Below are 20762 nucleotides of genomic sequence, written 5' to 3'. Positions count from 1 at the left end.
CTTTTCATTTAATTATGTTCAGTATTTGGTTATTTTTTAGACTTACACTAGAACTTAACAAAATGTTCCATATTCCTCATTTTAACACAGGTAACAGACTTGATTGTCTGATATTGTCCCTGTTAAATGACTCATATCCTAAAAGTACGACTTCTTGTAAAATTGCAATTTCACTGTTGTAAAATAACAAGTTTATATATTTTTGTAATATTACAACTTTATTTTATTATTACAAATGTATTCTCATAGTATTATGACTTTATTCACAAAATATAAAACAAAATCTCAACAATACTCTGTCCTCTGGTTTTCCTGTCAAATTATGGACAATATGACTTGTGTTATAACATTTCACCTGCCAGTGTTATACTCAATGTGAACATGTAATTTTGGCAAAGAAGTGTTAATGTTGTAATCTACAATGCGGGGTGGGGTTGTTATGCCATGATAGCCTAATAATTAGAAAGCAGACCATGTAGCCAAAAATGTCCACTCTATCACCTGGGAACCTTTGTTGCATTTCTATTTACCATTTCATCTTTCAAATAAAGGCAAAATGACAAAAGATTTGCAAACACGTTGTAGACACAACACGCAGAACAGTAGGTTAGCAGCCTCACCGGTGCCGTTGGTGTCGACCATGAGACCTTGGTTGACGTGGTTCTGGATGAGCAGAAGAGTTTGCTCGAAGATCTCTCCCGCACGCGCCTGCTCCACCGTGTAGGGGTCACGAGGATACCGGAAAAGAGCCAGCAGCTCTCCTGGGGTACGAGGCTCACTGGAGGGATGAGGGATAGGTAGACAGGGTTTAAGGGAGGTGGGAGAGAAGGAGAGAGTGATGAAGGAGAAGTGACAATGAAAATGAAGTCATGTAGAGGGGGAAAAAAACACGGTGGGAAACAGAAGAAAAAATGTGTGGGAGTCAAGAAAGACAAATAAAAAGAAAGCACTTGCAAGTTCAAAGTCAAACCACATTTTCTGGGTAGATTTTTTTGTTTCTGTGTCTCTTGAGGGCAGGAAAAGAAGGCAGCGTTTTCTCTCACACTTCCAAAAAGGATTTCTTCACCACAGCAATAGCAGGTCAGAGAGTTCCAATGAGGAGAAGCCCAAAACATGTACAAACATCTTGGTCAATCCACTCCTCCATCGCAAGCCTGCAGCTGGGTTTATGGACATGACTGTGTTGTTACTGATCTCATTCCCTCTTGAAGACCACTGGACTGCTGCAGCAGCACCTCAAGTCATGTTTCTAAACATGCATTCAACTGCAGCTTTTAAAGCTCAGTCAGAGTTGGACATATATGGCTGTGATTATGATGCCAGATGCACAGGTGTTTTACCCAAGCCATGTTAAAATGAAAAACTCTCATTTTACGAGCACATTTAGATGATGTCATAATGAACATGTAAGGCATGTTACTATCGGAACATAAGCATTTTATTTGTGTTTGTGTTAAAAAATTATTGGATTTAGAACACATTCTACATGTATATGTATATGTAGAATAGAACATAGAGCATATGAAATAAGAATTACTCTCCATCTAGGAGGTTATGTTTTCATTTAGTTTGTTTGTTAGTTAGCAGGATTATGCAAAAACAACCAAATGGATTACCACAGAACTTTGTGGAAGGGTGTGGTATGGGTTGGGAAAGAACCCATTCAATTTTGGTGCAGATCCAGGATTTTTTTTCAATTTTCTCTGCAGCATTCTCCATAGAATTCATTCACTGTGGCAGTACCAGGGGTGCACAGGCAGGAACGTCGCTCTCACATGCAACTGATTCCATATGACAGGTACACATTCTAAAGATCCTCGCCAAAAAGAGACTGCATTATGTGCCACTCGCAGGCACGTGCACAACTTCATCGGAAACTTTCTGCCTGTCTGCGTGGATGGTAAAAACCTGATGCAGACAGCTATACAATGCAGCAACGGAGTATAACACCAAGTTAGAGATGTTATTATGAGAAGTGCAAAACATTTATTTATATATATATATATATATATATATATATATTTAAAATATAGCGGGTGCCAGACCAGTCTAGTATTAACATGTATTTTATGATAAAACTCAAATCCCCAAACAACCCGATGCAGGTGTGAAGCTGGTTGAACTGTTCCAAGACGCTTGAAAGATGTGCTGCCTTCATGAACAGCTGCTACCATCAGGAAATGGACCTCATGGTCTAACTGTGCGACAGTCAACGTGCTTTGTGATCAGAGTAACAAGTGCTACTAGCTCCTCCTCTGTATTGCTCTTGTTCTACCAACGTCAGTCTGGTTTTACATTAATTCCATATGAAGGTGAGAGACACTGGTGCTGTCAGGCAGGAAGCAGTCGCCACTGTGAGTCTGTGACTGTCGTGATGGAGGGATAGAAATCCCCTCATCTTCATTTAGCTTTCAATTGTGTATGTGTGTGTGTGTGTGTGTGTGTGTGTGTGTGTGTGTGTGTGTGTGTGTGTGTGTGTGTGTGTGTGTGTGTGTGTGTGTGTGTGTGTGTTCGGGTTGTGTTTCTCTGTGTGTGTGCACTCACTGTATGTGCATGCCAAGAAAAACACAACAGCTAACCACATCATTCGACAGGATGGAAACACTTGTGAGTTGTATTGACACCACTGACATCTCTCATCTACAAAGACTTTCCTCAATCATCCCGAGGATTAGTACGTTGACACACCATTTGAAAATAAGCAAATTGATAAGGATAGAATGAGAAGCTGATGATAACCAGCCACAGACACTGACTGCAGCTGTCAGAACAAATGGCTGCGAGTACCACGCCCTGCGGCAGCGCTCAAATTCAAGTGTTCTGAACTGACTAAAATTGAAAACATTGTGCAATGAAACAGCAGGGTGTCAGGCACGGCCTCTGAAACTTCCAATGGCTACACTCTTTACCTGAAGGCTCTGACTCAGAAATGCAAGTCATTTGCCAAGATGACGTGAGACCAGCTATTAGTGTTTTAACGTTGGCCCTGTCAGCGTCTGGAAGTAAAAAAAAATAGTAATGACATAATGTTGTTGCAGACTTCTGCTTTCATCTGTTACAATCTCCATCAAAGACTGAGACTTTTGTGCAAAACACATGTCCAATAAATACAGTTGGATATGGAGCTGCAGTAAGTCGTAACCTTCGTGCACAAAGGTGTACGTGACCTTTTCCCTACATCAGACACTGCATAGTGGGAAACAACATTTTTCATTCTTTAGGTAAACTTTGCCTCCAGCCATTAACAGACACCCATCCATTATCTATACTGCTTATCCCTTGAGGGTCTTGAGGGCTGGAGCCAATCCCGATTGACATTAGGCGTAGCGCAAGGCTGACATGAGCCATTTTCAGACACTAACTCCGGAGAACATCCGAAAAAGAAAATCTCCTGAACATTCAGGTGAGGGGTGACGCCTGGGTTCAGCCTGCAGGAGGCAGGAAATGATGTATTCATTCTGATGCAGAGATCATGTGTTTTTGTTTAAAGCACATCAACACCACCATCAGCCCTTATCACCAAAAGCTCTTGTATCTCGTTGTCTTTCAAAGTTGACATTGTTCGTCTGCGTCCTCTTTGTGTATTACACCTCTTTCATTCTGAAATATTTGTATTTTTTTAGGTTTTTTTTCAGTTTTGCGTCCTTTTTATATTAGAAACGCCGTTGATGCGCTCACTTGCTCAGTGTGAATCTCTGGACATAATCCTGCTGTATTCTCTCCTGGGCTCACTCGGACATGATCTGGAGTTTTCATGAGAGGGCTGGCAGAAAAAACTCAGGAAAGTTTCAACAGCAACTGACTCGGACAAATGCGTTCTCACATACAACCCATCCAAATAATTTCAGGAGATTATCCAGAGTTTAGAGAACATCTGAAAGCTGCTATACAGAGACAAACGAACATGCTCACATTAACTCCTAAGGTAAATTTAGAGTCTCCTATCAATCTAACCCAAATCTGCTCCACATTACGGACTTTACATGCTTTACGATATTCTGCAAAAGACCTCCTATCCTATCCGCTAATATAGGGGAATGTGAAGCTTGTGTAAGTAATGTTAATAATAATGTTTGTGTAAGTATTAAGTTTTAATGGCTATCTTTGTGGGGACCGGTTTGATGGAAAGCAAGGACATTTTGGCTGGTCCTCACTTTCTGACAAACCATCAAAGGGCTGTTTGAGCATTTTAGAGTAAACATTAGAATGATTATTAGGTTAGGGTTATGTTAATGGTTAATTTGATTATGATGGTTGAAGTCAGGGCAAGGGGATAGTGAATGCAATATGCAAATTTAAGTGCGTCCGTTATATGACTCACTCATATCTTACCCATCAAACAGACGTCTCCTTGTGGACTCAATAGCACTGTCCACATTACGGATGGCCTGCTCGATGGATGTGCTCACGAAGGTGTCTCCCTGTCTGCTCACTGCAGGAACTGAAAAAAAAGAAAAGCACAAAAACATCATTCACAGGTTGCTCGTACCCAAAACTAACATCAACTGACAATCCACTTTCTCCAGTTGTGGTTCATTTTTTTATTGGAACGGAAAACTTTCATGTCCCAAGCAGTTCCAGGTGCTATTATTGTTTGGTCAATGTTGTAAAGGCGCTGCAGCACCATGACGCTGGTGAATCCTTTCCTTGTTTTGTTAACGCAATGGGTGACGCAGTTTCTTCCTTCGTGCCATAAATCAAGTTGTCATTTTCCCGTGAAAATTGTGTCCCGGTGGCAAAGAGAGTAACATGCTAAAAACAAGGCTTATGGGGACCAAATGGTGTCCTTTTCATAATAAAAAGTTTGGGCCAAAAAGCTGTCTATTTATATCAGTTCAAATAAAATGCCCCATTTAATTTCCCCCCCAAAATGTTTACGCCATTTTTATGCCGTTATATAAGGGGTAAAAAAATAATGGTTTGTATATACTGTAGTACTTAACCGATGTTTCTTATTTCCAACGGAATAGTGTAAGAGACTTCAGCTTCCCTCCTGTAGCTGGAGTGAACACATTTCTGGCACACTCCTTCATCTGAGTGTGCCACTGAAAACAGTGGAATTGTGATGGGAGGACTAAAGAGAGTCCAACAACCACTGAGCACACTGATACAGTTTATGGTTCACCAGCAGAGTGCTGTGGTCTGAGCTGAGAGATCTCAGCAGGAAACACCAACACACAAAGGGAAGAGCTGATAGGAATCTGATAGCGGTGCAGCAGAGTGTTACACAAAGGCTCACTGACTTAGACCAAGTAGATCAACAGATCTCACTCCTCTGTGGACTCTGCACTAATGTGACAACAATTCACACTGAATATACAAAATATAACACAGATCTCTTTTTGTGTTGTGATCCTCACTTGTCTCTCAGCTAGCAAATCGTCGTCCAACGTTTCTGCTTCATGTTCTCTTTCACTTTCTCTATTAGGTGATGGGTAAATGTTTAATAAGAGAAATCAAACTAAACCGGGTTCGACACTGATTCACCACATCGATGGTGCAGGACGAGAGGGAATGTCGCTTAAAGTGTTTCTTTCATCATGTGTGAGGTGCTACATCATTACCCTTCAAGGCTTGGTCCATTATTTGTGTAGGTCGAAGGGAGAGAAATTCTTTTTTCAAATCTTTCAACTAACTGCTGCCCCTACCCAAAAGAGAGGGGTCAAACTTAATATATACAAGTATATGCGTTTCCTGAACATTTACTTGGAATTGGCTCCAAACTAATCTACACCATGACAAAGAAGTGTTTTGTTTATGAGGATGACTGAATAGTCAAATGTTAATTTGAACAACCACCATTGCAGATCATCTAATAACACTAGGCTAACTTTTCTGGATGAAGATGCTCCGTCAATTTACACATTTAATGTTTTACATCAAAGAGTGAACAAATTAGAATTGATATATTTAATATGTTTGATCTAAAAATGATTTAAAGGTAGGGTAGAGGATCTTTTTCAGCATTATTTTGTCATATCTTGACGAAATCCTCTTTACATCCTGACAGCAATGAATAAATGAAAAGCTCTGACAACAAAAATAAATCTACGGAAGCTGTCAGGCTGTAAAAAGCTCCAATCATTTTATCATCACATCTTTTTGCCTACCTGTGTACACTTCCTGGGTGTGACCACTTTCCTACAAGGCTAGGCAGGAGGACAATGTTTACGTATAATATGATAATTGGTTAGCGATACTGTGCTCCTCTTCCCAACAACATTTCAATCGACCAAGATTTTCTTCAGCTAACTACAGCCCTACTTTATATTTATTTTGCATTAAACTGATGTCTCCTGCATGCAGCTGTTACTATGTGGTGGAGATATATGGATCATAGTATGTGTAACAATGAATAATTATTATAATATATCAGTTTTCTCTTCAGCAGATGTATGAGACCATATGTGCGACACTATTGATAAGTTTAAACCTTACTTTCTAACACGGAGTCACCCCGCCCCTCAGGCAGAAAGGACAAAAGCTGCTGACCTCAGCTCTTTCTTACCCGTGACAGTTAGCACCATGCTAGCAACCTGGTAGCCGATGGGATTGCGAGCGACACACTCGTAGCGTCCAGCATCGGCAGTGCCCACGTCCTTCACCTCCAGGAAACCGTCAGGGCTGATGTGGAACTTGCCACTTTCTGTCACTTGCACACCATCCTGGGAAGGAAAGGTTTGGGGGAGAGAAAAAAGGGGAAAGGTTATGGCCCCGGGAACAGGTGTGAGAATATGGGGATCAAATGACGAGAAAGTGATAAAGCGTTATCTCAGAAAAACTCGGAGCTAAAATATAATTATCACTAAATCATGTCTTCCTCATCGTTTGCTTTACTTTATAAAAATGACTGATTTAAGATATTTCCTGGTCCCAGTCCAACCACTTCAGCACTTGTCTAAACCCCAGTGACCTCTGAGGTCATGAGGTCACGGGGTGAGACCTGACTCAGCCAACGGGAGCTTGAGCGTCTAACCTTGTTCCACGTGAGGACGGGTTGCGGCTGGCCCTGAGCGCTGCAGGGAATCTGGACATCCTGGCCAGACTCAGCCGTCAGGTCCCTTGGAGCATTTGTGAAAACAGGCGTTACTGAATGAGTTAAAACATACACACACACACACACACATGCGCATGTGTTAATGATTATGCAACAGTGTACAATGTCAAATGAATATTGCAATTAATCATAGCACACACAATGTTCTAAGACTTATCTTAGCGTTTTTAAAAATGGATACACACGCTAAGCAAAGGCAAATTTTCTATCTTCTATTACAGGGCTGCAAAACATTCAACAGCTTTAAGTCTTTGTAAAGCTAATTTCTTTTCCTTTTCATATGATTTTCATTTCAATGACTCAAACATTTTAATTTCAATATGTTGTGCAGGCAGCATCTCATCCTAACAGATGCTATAGGGAGTGAAAACAGCTGGTCTTCATTTGTGTACACAGATTGAGTCGGTCTGCCATCACTCACCTTGACTCACGAACACGCACGCACACACACACAGACACACACACACACACACAGACACACACACAGACACACACAAGTTTCACTATCCCGTGGGGGACACTCATCAGCATAATACATCCCCTTGCCCCATTCTCTAACCTTAACCATCATAACAAAATGCATAAACTCAAACCTTAACCTTCTAACCGAGCTTAATCAATCAATTATCCCTAACAATGACTTCTTTTTACCTCACCCTTAAACATTTCTGTCAAGCTGTTTTCAGATATGACCTCAGAAGTAAGTCCGGAGAATTAGTTCTGGACTTTCTCCACAGTTTGCCTTTCACACATGCACAACGCAGCAGGGTATTCTCTGCTCAGACGCATTTACAGCAGCACAGAAATCTCCAGACACTTTAAATGAAATGTGGTGCAGCAAGTAGAGGCGGGATGTAACGTATTCATTCTGCTGCAGAGATCACATGATTTTGTTTACAGCAAATCATCACCAAAAACTCTCTTGACATCTTTGTCTGTGTCTCCGACGTGAATGACACCATCCGTTCCATTTTTGCATCTGTTGCATGTTTGAAACGTTACAAACACCCCCACTCTATCTCATGTGCCCTTTGAGAGGATCTCCGGCTGTGCTGCTATGGCTTCTCTGGCTCCACCAGAATTTCTGCAGACTTTAGGGGACTGGCCGGAGTCTGCAGAAAGTCTGGAGGCTCTCACTCTCACACAATTTGCGTTCAGGGCATGTTTGAAAGCTGCTTTTTACAGAGCTGCGTTTTATCCCCAAACTAACCTTCCCCTAACCACAATTCACATCTTGCCCCTAACCTTAACCAGGACCAGGCTTAGGTCCCCATGAGGTCTACTGGTCCTGACAAGGTCAGTGTTTATGCTGGAAAAAAGGTCCTAAAGAGCCAACCAAAACAAGCACGCACACACCCGAGGGAGTCCCTGTGTGATACTGTACTGTCTAAGCTTCACTCTTCCGCTGAGGTGTCTGGTGGGAGCGGGTGGATGTTTGCCCCTCACACACCGTGTTCACATTCCTGCCTGGTTCCCATGCAGCAGGCGGCAGTGAGCCACCTGGCCATGGGAAAATCCCACAAGTTTTAGAGCACAAAGTGCAGTGGGAGGCAGTTTCATAGTAGACTCACACTAATTAACTGCCTTTAAATCAAAGTTGAACTCTCTAAAGCGCGGGGTTCACTGCTGTGTACAGAACCCAGCATCAAAGCTAGTGACAACGTGCTGCCAGTACCACTCTGTGTCTCGCAGGAATCCCAACACAGTAACAATATAACAGGTATTGATGTTACAGTCACACCGACATGTGTGTTGAATGGCAACATGCTAAACTTCATCTATTAATCTCTGCTTTCACTTTCTTCTCATGGTTTGTCTTTTACTCTGCACAGCGCTCTTACACACCATCAGACAGAGCAAGCATGGTCGCAGATTTGTACAGGACTTAAACCGTGTAGAGCCATTATGCAGCGTGTACTTTGAGCCATGTTAACAGCCATTACTACATGGAAAAACATGGTGTCATCTCAGGATTACAGAGTGCCATGCTTTCCTGTGCGAAGCCAAGCCTGTAATTTTAGTTACAGGCGCGCACACACACGCACACGCACGCACACGCACACGCACACGCACACGCACACGCACACGCACACGCACACACACACACACACACACACACACACACACACACACACACACACACACGCACACGCACACAATCAGCCAACGTTACTGGAAATGATGACGATGAAACAGAGCAACAAAACATTCCCCATCCCTTATTTAAATGAAAAATACTTTCAATATATTGTACACATTTCCCCCTGAACAATTTTTCATGCTCACAAATATCTTCTTGCTTTGACCTGTTCTTAGTAAATTGTTGAGTAATTTTAGTTGAATAGTCGTCAATGTGACATGAGTGAGTTTGATTTGAACAGTGGAAATAGAAATGGTGATCAGAGGGGAACTTCTTTACCTGGATGACAATTCGGAGCCTGCACTTTAATAATCTTGAGTAAAGAAGTTGAATCATTACTTATAGTCTTACTTGAGTTGTTTTTAACACAAGTAACTTAACTTCTACTTTTTCCACCTCTGCAACTAAATACCAAACCTCAACACTAACACTTACTCTAAAACCAAGTCCGAACCCTCAAACAGCCCTGTTAAGTTGTGCGGACCAATGGTTTGGAATCAAAATTGGTCCTTGCAACCACAGAAAGAAATACACACACGCACACGAGAAAGCTCCAACTTTGATATGCCTTCCTCTTGCATGCACACACAAAAATATCTGCACAGTAAAAGTGTAACGCATTTACATTGCACATAGACACACAAAGATGCCAAACTTGCCAACGCTAATTACCACACACAACCCCCCCCCCATACTGTCTTCCAATGTATACATGCATTGTAACAGTTTAATAGCCGACTCGCACGTGCAGAGACAAATTAGCTGTGACTGAATGGGTCTGCACCACCCCCCGCCTCTTAACATTTTACCACCTAACACTCCCCTCCTCCACAAACACACAGTGTTTGAAGAAGACCTTACAGCAGCCACACTAACAGCCTGTCTTAGTTCCAGCACTACTTCCACGTCTCTCTCTTATAGAACCTAAAATTCAACATTCACCATAGGAGCCTAGATTCTGTCAAGGTGATCTTGTGTAAATTAACATGTCATTGATTAAAAAAAACGATCTAGTAATAAACAATATCATGTACACCCTCACCTCTCTGCTGGATGCTGAGCTGAACAGCTGCGCGTACAGTGCCCACAGGGCTGACTGCCTGGCACTCGTACTGGCCCTCATCGTGGGCTGCCACCCGAGTGATGCGCAGAGTCCCGGAGGACAGGACCACGTGGCGTCGATCCAGTGGCAGAGGACTGCCCCCCCTTGTCCAGGCGATCACCGGTTGCGGGTAACCACTGGCCTCACAAGGGAAGTCCACCGTATGACCCTCCAGCGCTGACTGGTCCTGTGGTGCGAGTGTGAACTGGGGGATCGCTACAGACAGAAAGGAAAAGAGAAAATTCTGTTATATTTTATGTCAAAATAAAATCTGGAGTGTTGTCTCTATGGTGAGGTGAGACTGCAAGTTGATTCAGAAGTCTTGTTGTTTTGACTGAGTCAACTTTGTGTTACATGACGACATCCTGTAAAATCTCAATCCCAATACCGGCTGTTTTTCTTCCAGGAGCACCACTTCAGGCTTGTGGCTTTGGTTTTTACATAGTTTCATGTAGAATGCCACGTCTTTAACAACAGTCTCAATAATTGCCCTCCAGGAACCATCTGGGAATCTCTATGTCCCTTCATTAATACATCAATGTATTAATGCCATCGCAAGAATAGACAGCAACAGCCAGCATAAACTAGGCTTCACATTCACATCCATGGTCAATTAAGAGTCTCCAGTCAACCTAACCTCAGTCTGCAGGTCTTTGGACTGTGAGAGGAAGCCAGAGAACACGGAGAAAACCCACACAGACATGGGGAAAACATGCAAACTCCACATAGAAAGGCTTTCCGTGTCACAATTTTACAGAGGCTGGAAAGACAATGCACTCAATGTAAAAATATTCCCCTATAAGAGAGCATTATCTTTTAATAAATACAAAAGGCAAAACACAATCACCTAACACATGACGTCTGATTCCTACCTTGTACAATGATATAAGCCGTTGCATGTATGGTATCAACATTATTGGAGGCGAAACAGGTGTACTGTCCAGCATCCGCTTGGTCCACGTTCTGGATGAAGAGTCCTCCAGAGGGGGTGGTGTTGATGCGAGCGTCGTTGGGCAGGGGTGTGCGGTCTCCCTTTGTCCAGGTGACCCGGGGCTGCGGCTGGCCAGTGGCGCTGCACTCCAAGGTAATGCTTTCTCCCACCAGCACCTCGGTGTTCTGCGGCTGGATCACAAAACTTGGCCGTGCTGGAGGAGCGGGTCGAAAGAGGAGGTGGAGGAGAACAGGCGAATGACGTTACATTAATAAGGTCAGAGATGACAACATTTTTCATGTGGTCTAAGTCATTTCAGGGTAGGAGGTAACCAGTGATGTCCCTCAGTAAATACAGGGAATATGCTGAAAATAAAGTGGTCGAAATTCGAAAGGTCAGATGATGCACAAAGGTCATATTTGTATATTTCTGTCAATAAGCGCCACTTTGATTACTTGCTAAAAACAACTTCCTTTATGTGTCACAAAATGTGGTCGCGTCCTGTCCATATTTGGCCACTGATTACAGTGGAGTTCAAGGAAATATGTACACAGTGAGGGCCCTGTCGTTTACAATCGCACGGAGACAGGAAACGCACAACATCTGCTCTCAGAGACTGTTCCTTAACAAGGTCTCGTCACTAGGGCCGTCCGTCACCCCAGAGACGAGCCCTTGAGGTCATCTGGAGACGGCCGCGCTAATCTCCCACAGCGGCGACCATTCGCACTGTGACTGATTGATGTGTGAGTGCTGCTTAAGTGTGTATATATGCCAGGCAGAAGAAAGAGCAACAGAGAAAGAGGACAGAATGTACTTTTGTGTGCCTTTGAGCGTTTGAGAGAGAATGTGTGTGTGTGTGTGTGTGTGTGTGTGTGTGTGTGTGTGTCTGTGTGAGAGGGAATGTGTGTGTTAATAAAATTCACATGAGTGCCAGCAGGCTTTGCTCAGAGCTCAGCGGGACATCCCAGTTATTTGACCTGCTGAACTCTGAAGTTAACCTCAGAGCTTCTCTGAGGGCAGACACCTTGCTCCAGTCTCCCTACATTGTCTCATGCTGATGGAAACCCCTGCTGACCAAATGTCACTTTAGTTTTCACCTCAGATGATACAATGTTTGAACGACAATAATCTTAATTTAGCTGGTAGTGCTATCATAATGATATTACTGTGGCAACAGAATTAATAAAATTAACCGGTTTATTCATTTTCTCCATTTAAATGGAAAGACTACCTTTGCTTTATTTCACTTTATTTTAAAATAAGTTAGTGGATACAATCTCAGAATTGACAACACAATGTTCGTGTTTTGTTTTTCTTCAACATCTTATTAAACATGAACATCATCTGACACAAGCAGAGGTTGAGTTTGACAGCAGCCACTTACAGGGGGCTCCGAAATACCGCAGTGTGACCTGGGAAGTCTTGACCTCCCCGGCCACGTTTTTGGCCATGCACTGGTAGACGCCCTGGTCCGTCTCCCTGGTGTCCTGGATCATCAGCGTCCCGTCTTCCAACTGGTTCAGACGACTGTCGTCACGCATGTTTAGAGCATTGCTGCGAAGGGGGGGCACAATAGAGATACACAATACTCTCAGTGATGTCTGTGCAAGTGCTGGCATAATCCCTAAACCTTTTAAAATGGTAATGGTAATTTAACATGTATTACATCAATCTTAAAACTGGAACTAGAATGGCACTTATATTATTATAGTTCATACCTCTGCCAAGGACCAATAGTCCCCCTATGAAACCACATTTAAATTCACTAGATCCTTATTTTGATTTGGATCTGCACCAAATTACACACACTGATAATTATCAGTCCTCTGATATGTCTTTTTCATACACAAATTACATAATATCAACGAGAATGACAAAAAAATGCCTTATGTCAAAGAAAAAAAAAAATCCTGGCTCTGCTCCCTGACCCATACCACACCCTTCCCCCAAGTTTCATGGTAATATATCCAGTAGTTAATGCATAATCCTGCAGACGAAAACATAACCTCCTTGGCAGAGGTAACTAGCTTAAAAGCACACAGTGACGAGCAAAGCCTTTGGTGACATAACATTAGTCAGAACATGAGCTGTCTTACTTGTTCCTGAGCCAGATGATCTGTGGTTTGGGGTTGCCCTCGGCCCTGCAGGTGAAGTAGACAGTGTTCCCTGATGTGACGTCGACATCCTGGGGCTCTGAGGTGATCCTGGGGACCTCTGGAGGAGGAGGTCAGATGGGAAGATAATTAAACACACATGTAAATGCATGGACATTCATATGCATGTGCCTGAATCAAGCCTCTGGTGAACCTGGATTTTTCTATGGATGGTGATGAGGCTGAGCCATTCACATGCGGATGCAGACACAGTTAAACGTCTCTGGCTATATTTCCTGAAACACCACATCTGAACATGACATCATCTGCCTCATATCGCACCGCAGTGTGTGTGCAGGGGAGTGTGCCACTGCAAACATAAACCATTCTTGAGAAAGTCACTCAAACTAACTCAAACACACTCATCTTGCAGTTTGGTTAGATGGCTACGATGCTGGCCCCCCCCGTTACCATTATGCACACATTCTTACATTAGGAAGGACTGAACAAAACCACAACATTCTTTAAAGAAAGACAAGCTCCCACACTCTCTGTGGCCCCTGCTCCAAACACACACAAGGCAGACACATTTCAAACACTTCTGCCTACTCTGCGAACATAAAGAACAATATACACCAGCAGGTAAACCCAACCTAAACCCGTAAGAAGCTTCTGAAATTCAGACAAAGAACATCAACCCCTTTTTTTCCAGCAAATGACTCCACATTAAAACTTGGGCTTGATTCAGTGGGATGGCAAATCCTGTTTGTGGTAATCCAGCCTCCATTGAGGCCCAATGAGGAGGTGAGCTTGGCTCATCAGATACCACTTGTGCAGGGAGGTGGCACTTCATCTCAAGGAGGGTGGCTGTTTTGACAGCTGTTCAACCCTCTGTGCATTGTTCCGCCCCACCGACAAGGGGCGAAGAGGGAGAGTAAGGAGGGAGGGATGGAGAGAGGGAGGTGTGGCTCTCACCATGTTGTTACGCAGACATTCTTCCCCTGCTGCCTTGCTATGTAGGCCCATGGAGTGGAGGGGGGGGGGGGGGATGCATTGAGCAAGAATGGGCACGTTGGGGCCATCAAATTAGCTGCTGAGATTTAACTGTGGTTGGGTTACAGTCATCTGCCAACTGGCCTGGCTGTCTGGCTCAGACTGCAGCATTCAGAGAGAGCTGATTGAAACACAGAGTTTACACAGTTGGATTTACTGGTATAGGAACTAACCGCCTGTTAGAGAAACCCACTGAAACTTAATCGCACAGACACACATTGAAATGTGCACTTCCTTCTCTACTTGCAGTATTAAAGAGCATAAAAATACCAAGTGTAAGACCTGTGCTTAAGCTTGATTTTGCCTCAAATCTACAGGATCCTTTAAACATAAAAAATAGAGCTCAGCAGCGTGTTTCCAGGAGTGGAAATCCCATTCATTTTCTGAATAGAGATTTTGATTATCAGCCATAATATTGGAACCATCAAATGTAGATTCACCACATGCGGCAAGATTGTTAAATAATGTTATTTGCTGCTGCAGAAACCACAAGTCCAAATGCTATCAACTGCGTTTTAAGAAAACTTGTTTTATTCATGATGTGAAGGAGAAGTAAAACACTACCCACAATCCTCGGGTGTAATAGTGACATCTTTGATTAGTCAAGCTCATTATTACCATGGTAATGTTTAACACAACCGGGAAAATCATGTCAGCTATGCTCAGATCGTTCAGCATTAGGACACTAGGTTAACTGCACTTAACACTATATGAAACGCTTTATACGTGTACAAAAAATATGTACACAGCTTGTACCTTTGCCATTTTTCTGTTTTCTAATATTGTTGTTGCTTTGAATCAAATGTTTTATGGTCACGATTCATCTCGTAGTTGTTTGGCCTGGTTTCAAACTTAAAATACTTTTTATGAGGATTTTCTGAAACATCAATGGAGAAAATTAATGGGAAATCTACTTCAGGAACCAGAGCCGTTCTAGAAGTGGGTCACTATTACGCTGTTTACACTGTTGGGCAGTAATTCATTTAAAGAAATATTCCTCTCCTCACATTCAGAGAAGTTAGGATCAACTTAGGTTAAGGTTTGCCACACTGGATTTCAGTGGTGACAAGTTTTCCCAACAGAAAAAAAGTTTCTGCCAAATCTGACCACAGAGAATTTCCCAAACTTTTCACAGCCACGTGTCTACAAAGGATTTGACACTTTAAAAATGAGTAGCATGACAACTAAATAATCCTGTACTCTTCATATTGTTCTTCTTATAAAATAAATAATGGAATTCTGTAATAGGTAGTAATATTCAGTTTTTACATTTGAAGCCATTAAAAGAAAGTTTCAGCGCCTATTAAAAGTTACTCAAATACAGAGTGATGACACACAAACACAAACACACACACAAAGCATCCCTGTCTCATTGATGAACAAAGCAGCTGCTTGTGGACTGATACTACAGAGACCGGAGGCCAAATTCAGGGGGTCCTGACACTTTATCCCGACCAGACACACAGCTGCTGGTGCATGACGACTGACCCAGCTGCTGCCTGCAGACCTCAGACACAAACAGAGGATACACCTGTGTGCGTGCGTGCGTGCGTGCGTGCGTGCGGCGTGCGTGCGTGCGTGCGTCTGTGTGTGTATGCATGAGACAGGGTGACTAAGCTTACCTGTTATCATGGACAGGAAGGTCAGAGGTCTTGTATATAGACTGAGAATTTGTTCTTGTTTGATGTATGTGTGTAAGAGCAGGCATGTGGAAAACACATGTCATCATGGAGCCATGAGTGTATGGCTTCATGTGCTCTTGTTCCTCTCAGTTTAAAACTAAATAAAGTTTCTATAGGTTGGTCCCCCCCTTGTAGTGAATGGAGGATGCTGTTCATGTTGCGGCACATTCAAGATCAACACAGTCAAATTTCCGCTATAATGGGCAAAACAATGGAATTTAGTAGGTTAGCTTGGTACTGAGATGTTTCAATCCTGTTCCAAAGCACTCTATAGCTGTGTTTTGAAAAGTGCTGTATAAATTAAGTTTTTTATTATTAATGTTATTCATTATTATAATACTTTTTGACAAAAATTTGTCTATCTGGTAGTTGGCAGGATTATGCAAAAACTACAGGACCAACTACCAAGAAAGGAGAAGGATGCAGTATGGGTCAGGAAAGAACCCATTCAATTTTTGTGTGGATCCAGATTTTTTAAATTTCTTAAACATTGCGAGATTGCATGGGTGTTTCTTAACATTTTTATTAATTTGGCAGAAATCCAAATAAATAGCAGGATCTACTAAATTTAAAAGTGGTTTCCTAAAGGGGATTATTGGGCCCCACTTTGACTGTCCCTGTTTTGAATGTGAAGACAATCATTGTTGGTTGATGTTCCATAAATGTTGTGCGCGGTGGGAAAACGTACCACAGTTGAGCTCCTCAGCGGTGAGCGTCGCCACCGATCTCCCCTGCAGGCGGCTGGGGTAGTCGCAGGTAGCTGCGGCCTGGGCATTTCCCGACTCAGCGTACTGCTTCAGCAGGTCGGCCAGCCACAGCAGCTCACAGTCACAGTTTAATGAATTGGAATCTAGTCGCCTGAATACACACACAAATACACATAGAGCAAGTGAGACACGGATATGTATTCCATGTATAACATTATATGACTTGTAACAACAGGGTTGTGTGTGCAGCAGTGTTCGGAAACTCTGCTGTGGCAGCTTATAAAGGCTTGGTCAGAAACAGCCCAGGTCAGTGCAAACAGCGGCGCACAGCCGGACCGTGCTGGAAGACTCTCTCTCCCTGTCGTGGGAAACTATCTGTCTGCCTGGCCTCGTCTTCTGGTAACTGATCCAGCTCTCAGTTCTACCACAATGTGTCCATTATCCATGACGTGCCTTTCAGAACATTCAACTGGCAGAGTGTTAGGCAGAGTGAGGCTAAGCTCTCTGTGTGAAGAAACGTGTCTTAGGAACAGATCAGACTCAGCCTTTTTATATATTTTCATATCCTTCAACACAAAAGGACATTATGGCCTCATAAATGACATGATGGCACTCCAAATGTCTAGCCAAACCTTCTTCATTGTCCCCTGGTGGCTGGCAGCAGTACATGTCATAAACCCTGCCTCCTCCATGTTAGTGGATGGGACACAGACCGAACTTAAAAAGTCAAAGGAAATGTTTTTTGTACCACATCCGGTGACCATTGGTTCAGTTCCTACCCAAACGCTTGCTGTGTGTCTTTCCCCACTTGCTCTCACCCCATTTCATGCATACTATCCTGTGAATAAAGGTGACATTTTTAATTCAAATAATGTGCTTATTGTTGTGGTAAATCTGGTTTTAAGTAGTTATTTAATGCCATAAAAATGGGTTGAAGAGTCACGATTGACACCTGAGACTGACTCGTGATCAACAGCTCCCCACCAGGATCACTACAGCGCTGTGACTGCGACTCCAAATGTTGTCATAATCGCAAGATGGCGGCATCCGTATCCAGGATATTTTAGTTTGATATCTGTACAACGGGGGGAAGTGGAGATGTGTGGTCTATGGTTTCTCTTAGCATCTCCTTTTAAGCACACAGGCCTGCTATTCAACATATGCTAAAAGGCTCATGTATGACAGAGGCAAGATGGGGAAATAAACAATGAGATGATCTTCACTGTGTGTTGGGTGGAGGAGGATGGAGTTTTAGATACACAGTTGTTGGGATAAATGACCCCAAATTCTCATATTTCAGGAAATTAGATTTTCTTTGCTTTTCACATCAGACCCCAGCCCACACAGTCTCCCTCCGAGCTCCACTGCAGCTGACTCAACGTGGGGAAGCAAAACTATGGGAAGGACAGTGGCGTCTCGCAGCCAAAGGAGCGTGAGAACACTGTGGTGTGGTTGGATGGCATTTCACCGGCAAACAAACTCCATTTGATATTGAGGGTCATGAGGGTAACTTCAGACATGAATGAGGACATGCATTCTCACACAGCTGTTTCCGTGGATGTTAAGAAACTTTTCCCACTTACAATCGCTTCATGGCCTGTAGATGAGTGAAGGTTCCCGGGACGAGTTGGGTAATTCTGTTGTTGTGCAAAAACCTGAGAGAGGGGGAGAAAAACAATGATTTATCAGTTTCCATAACTGCACAGCAAACTAGAACAAGGAGGAGAAGCCTCTATTCATATGACTCCTCAAAAATGAGGAGATTTAATAATATAGAGGAATTAACTGTTTTCTTATAGGAAATAACATGAGACATGTTGATGTCTTTAAACAAATATTGATGATGTCGTTTGTTAATATCACATTCCATTTTCAGAACGGGACAAGAAATGCGATCATCTTCCCAGACATGCTTTGTGCGCAACATGATGACCCCTGGGACTCCTTGGCTAAAAGCAGAGAAAAAAACATTTGTTATGTGACGTTCTCCCCAAAACTTTCCTTCCGAGCTGATTAAGATCATTTGTTGTACTTGTTGATCTCCTGTCCCCACCTTTAGAAAGCTGATCTACAGATACGCTCTCCGGACACTTTGCCAAAGTGGCTGCTTTGACCGTGACCATGGAGATATTCTCAAACAAGCCACAGAGTGAGCGAGCACCTGGGAATTCCTTTTCTCCCTGTTCCCCATTTTACTTTTTGTTTTGTTTTGCAGGTGTCCTGCCATCTGCTCACCCTCTCCTGAGACTGGGAAGAATGGATATATTGGGAAGCTGCTGGCCCATAAACAGGGACAGTGAAGCAGGAATTTCATGGGACTTTCTTCAACCCTTTGACATCTGCTGCAGAGTTTCAGAATCATCGATGCATGCTGAGAGGAGAATTCATATCCAGAGCTTACGCAGGCATTTCTATGGACTAACAAGTTACATATGAAACAAAATGGTAATCGGTGTGCAAGAAGGCCATGGATTTAAATCATCTTACTTACAAACATTGCAAACACTACATCCACACTAATTAGTTTTAGATTTAAACCACATCACTTCAGCTTGTCCTGCTGTCCAGACTACTCTGGAGTTTTCAAACCCCTAAAGCTGAGCCTTTAGGAAATGACCTTGGCTTTGTTTTAGTTTGAAAAACTGTGGAAACAATTAAAGATATAGTTTTATTCTTGTGGTCATGGTCATATTAAGATAACCTATACGGAGTTTAAAGGACAAAAGTACAAGTAGTAGACACTTTGTGTTTGCATCGCTCCTGATCCAAGTCTCCCAAGTTCAATATGATATTTATTTTAACAATCAATGTTGACATGTACAGTATATTAAATATGCATCAGTATATTAAGTTCATGCATGCATGAACTTTTCATTAAACACAATTTGTGCCTGTTGCATTTCCTCAGTAAAACCTCTTATTGAACATTTTTTAAATGTCATAGGAAAAGATCTTTATCAGGTATGAAGAAACTGGTTAACTTACACTTTTACTGCAGCAATGAAAGAAAATTAAGCATGAAAGTTAATGCAAACAGGTCATACAGATGTTGTCAACTTAAAAAAAACCTCTGTACAAAAGCAGTATTGGAGCAAACTGTTACAACAAATTATTAAGACGATAATGTTCAGCAGGAAGTAACATTGTATTTTGAAGTAAAGCTGAATGGTGAGAAAAGACAAGTCACGTTTTATTCTAAACCAAAAGATTGATCCAAAACATATGAAAGAAGCAGGGAGTGGCTAAACATGGGTTTTTTCCAGACTTAAACTTAAATCGAGTTGATCTGGGGTGGACTGGACAGAATGTGAAAGATTGTGGGATCTTCTGCACCATGCAGTTGTTGGGACAAACTTTCTTAACAATATTAGATTTCAATTTGTAAAAAAACAAGGAGAAGGAGAGGATTCCCTCATTCCTTGTTTTATCCAGTTGTTTTATTTGTCTCTTCTTTCAGACTTATGGAACAAAATAAGAGAAAACATTCCACAGAAAATGAACTTACAGTCGTTCCAGCTTGGGTAGATGTGTAAATGATTCTGGTTCCAGAGACTCAATGTTGTTGAAGTGCAGGTACCTAGAGAAGAGCACAGCGTAAACAAAGCACAGTAAAGACTGGGTTAGGGCTCCCTGCCTGACTAAACAGAACTTCACAGGCCCTAAGAGGTGGATCAATGAGACCACACAAGTGTTCCCCTATCATCCTGGACCTCCTGTCCATCCCTGACAGTTCACATTAATGAAATAATCAAAAATGTTGATATGAAGCTGTAGATGAATGCAAACATGGAGGCATTCATCTCAGACAGTGCGATACCAGGTCTATACATCTATGGATGGAGGCTGGTTTGAAATTAGACTGAAAAGTGAGCACAACCATTATTTCACGAACGACTGTGCAAGCTGAAATTTTCTAAGAACTGCATTTGAGCTGAGCAAACAGATCAAACCATATTTGTACAGATGCAAGGTTGGGAAATGAAATCCATATGTATGG

The 20762-nt window shown here is 42.5% G+C and overlaps 1 protein-coding gene across 2 annotated transcripts in view; it reads right to left on the bottom strand.

Annotated features, from left to right (window-relative positions):
- LOC117755994 (peroxidasin) overlaps nucleotides 1–20762 on the bottom strand; it is a 59673-nt gene that overhangs the window by 18230 nt on the left and 20681 nt on the right. For both annotated transcript variants that reach the window (XM_034576256.1, XM_034576257.1), the window contains 11 exons: nucleotides 20271–20342; nucleotides 18349–18420; nucleotides 16747–16916; nucleotides 13327–13444; nucleotides 12615–12784; nucleotides 11172–11444; nucleotides 10240–10515; nucleotides 6977–7089; nucleotides 6509–6665; nucleotides 4333–4441; nucleotides 621–778 (listed from right to left, as the gene is read on the bottom strand). In XM_034576256.1, coding sequence (XP_034432147.1) covers nucleotides 621–778; nucleotides 4333–4441; nucleotides 6509–6665; nucleotides 6977–7089; nucleotides 10240–10515; nucleotides 11172–11444; nucleotides 12615–12784; nucleotides 13327–13444; nucleotides 16747–16916; nucleotides 18349–18420; nucleotides 20271–20342 — 1688 coding nt within the window. The remainder of the gene's footprint in view (nucleotides 1–620; nucleotides 779–4332; nucleotides 4442–6508; nucleotides 6666–6976; nucleotides 7090–10239; nucleotides 10516–11171; nucleotides 11445–12614; nucleotides 12785–13326; nucleotides 13445–16746; nucleotides 16917–18348; nucleotides 18421–20270; nucleotides 20343–20762) is intronic.

This window comes from Hippoglossus hippoglossus, chromosome 22, assembly GCF_009819705.1.
Source record: "Hippoglossus hippoglossus isolate fHipHip1 chromosome 22, fHipHip1.pri, whole genome shotgun sequence".
Taxonomy (NCBI): domain Eukaryota; kingdom Metazoa; phylum Chordata; class Actinopteri; order Pleuronectiformes; family Pleuronectidae; genus Hippoglossus; species Hippoglossus hippoglossus.
The sequence above is the reverse complement of the archived record's forward strand: the minus strand, read 5'-3'. Positions and strand labels throughout refer to the sequence as shown.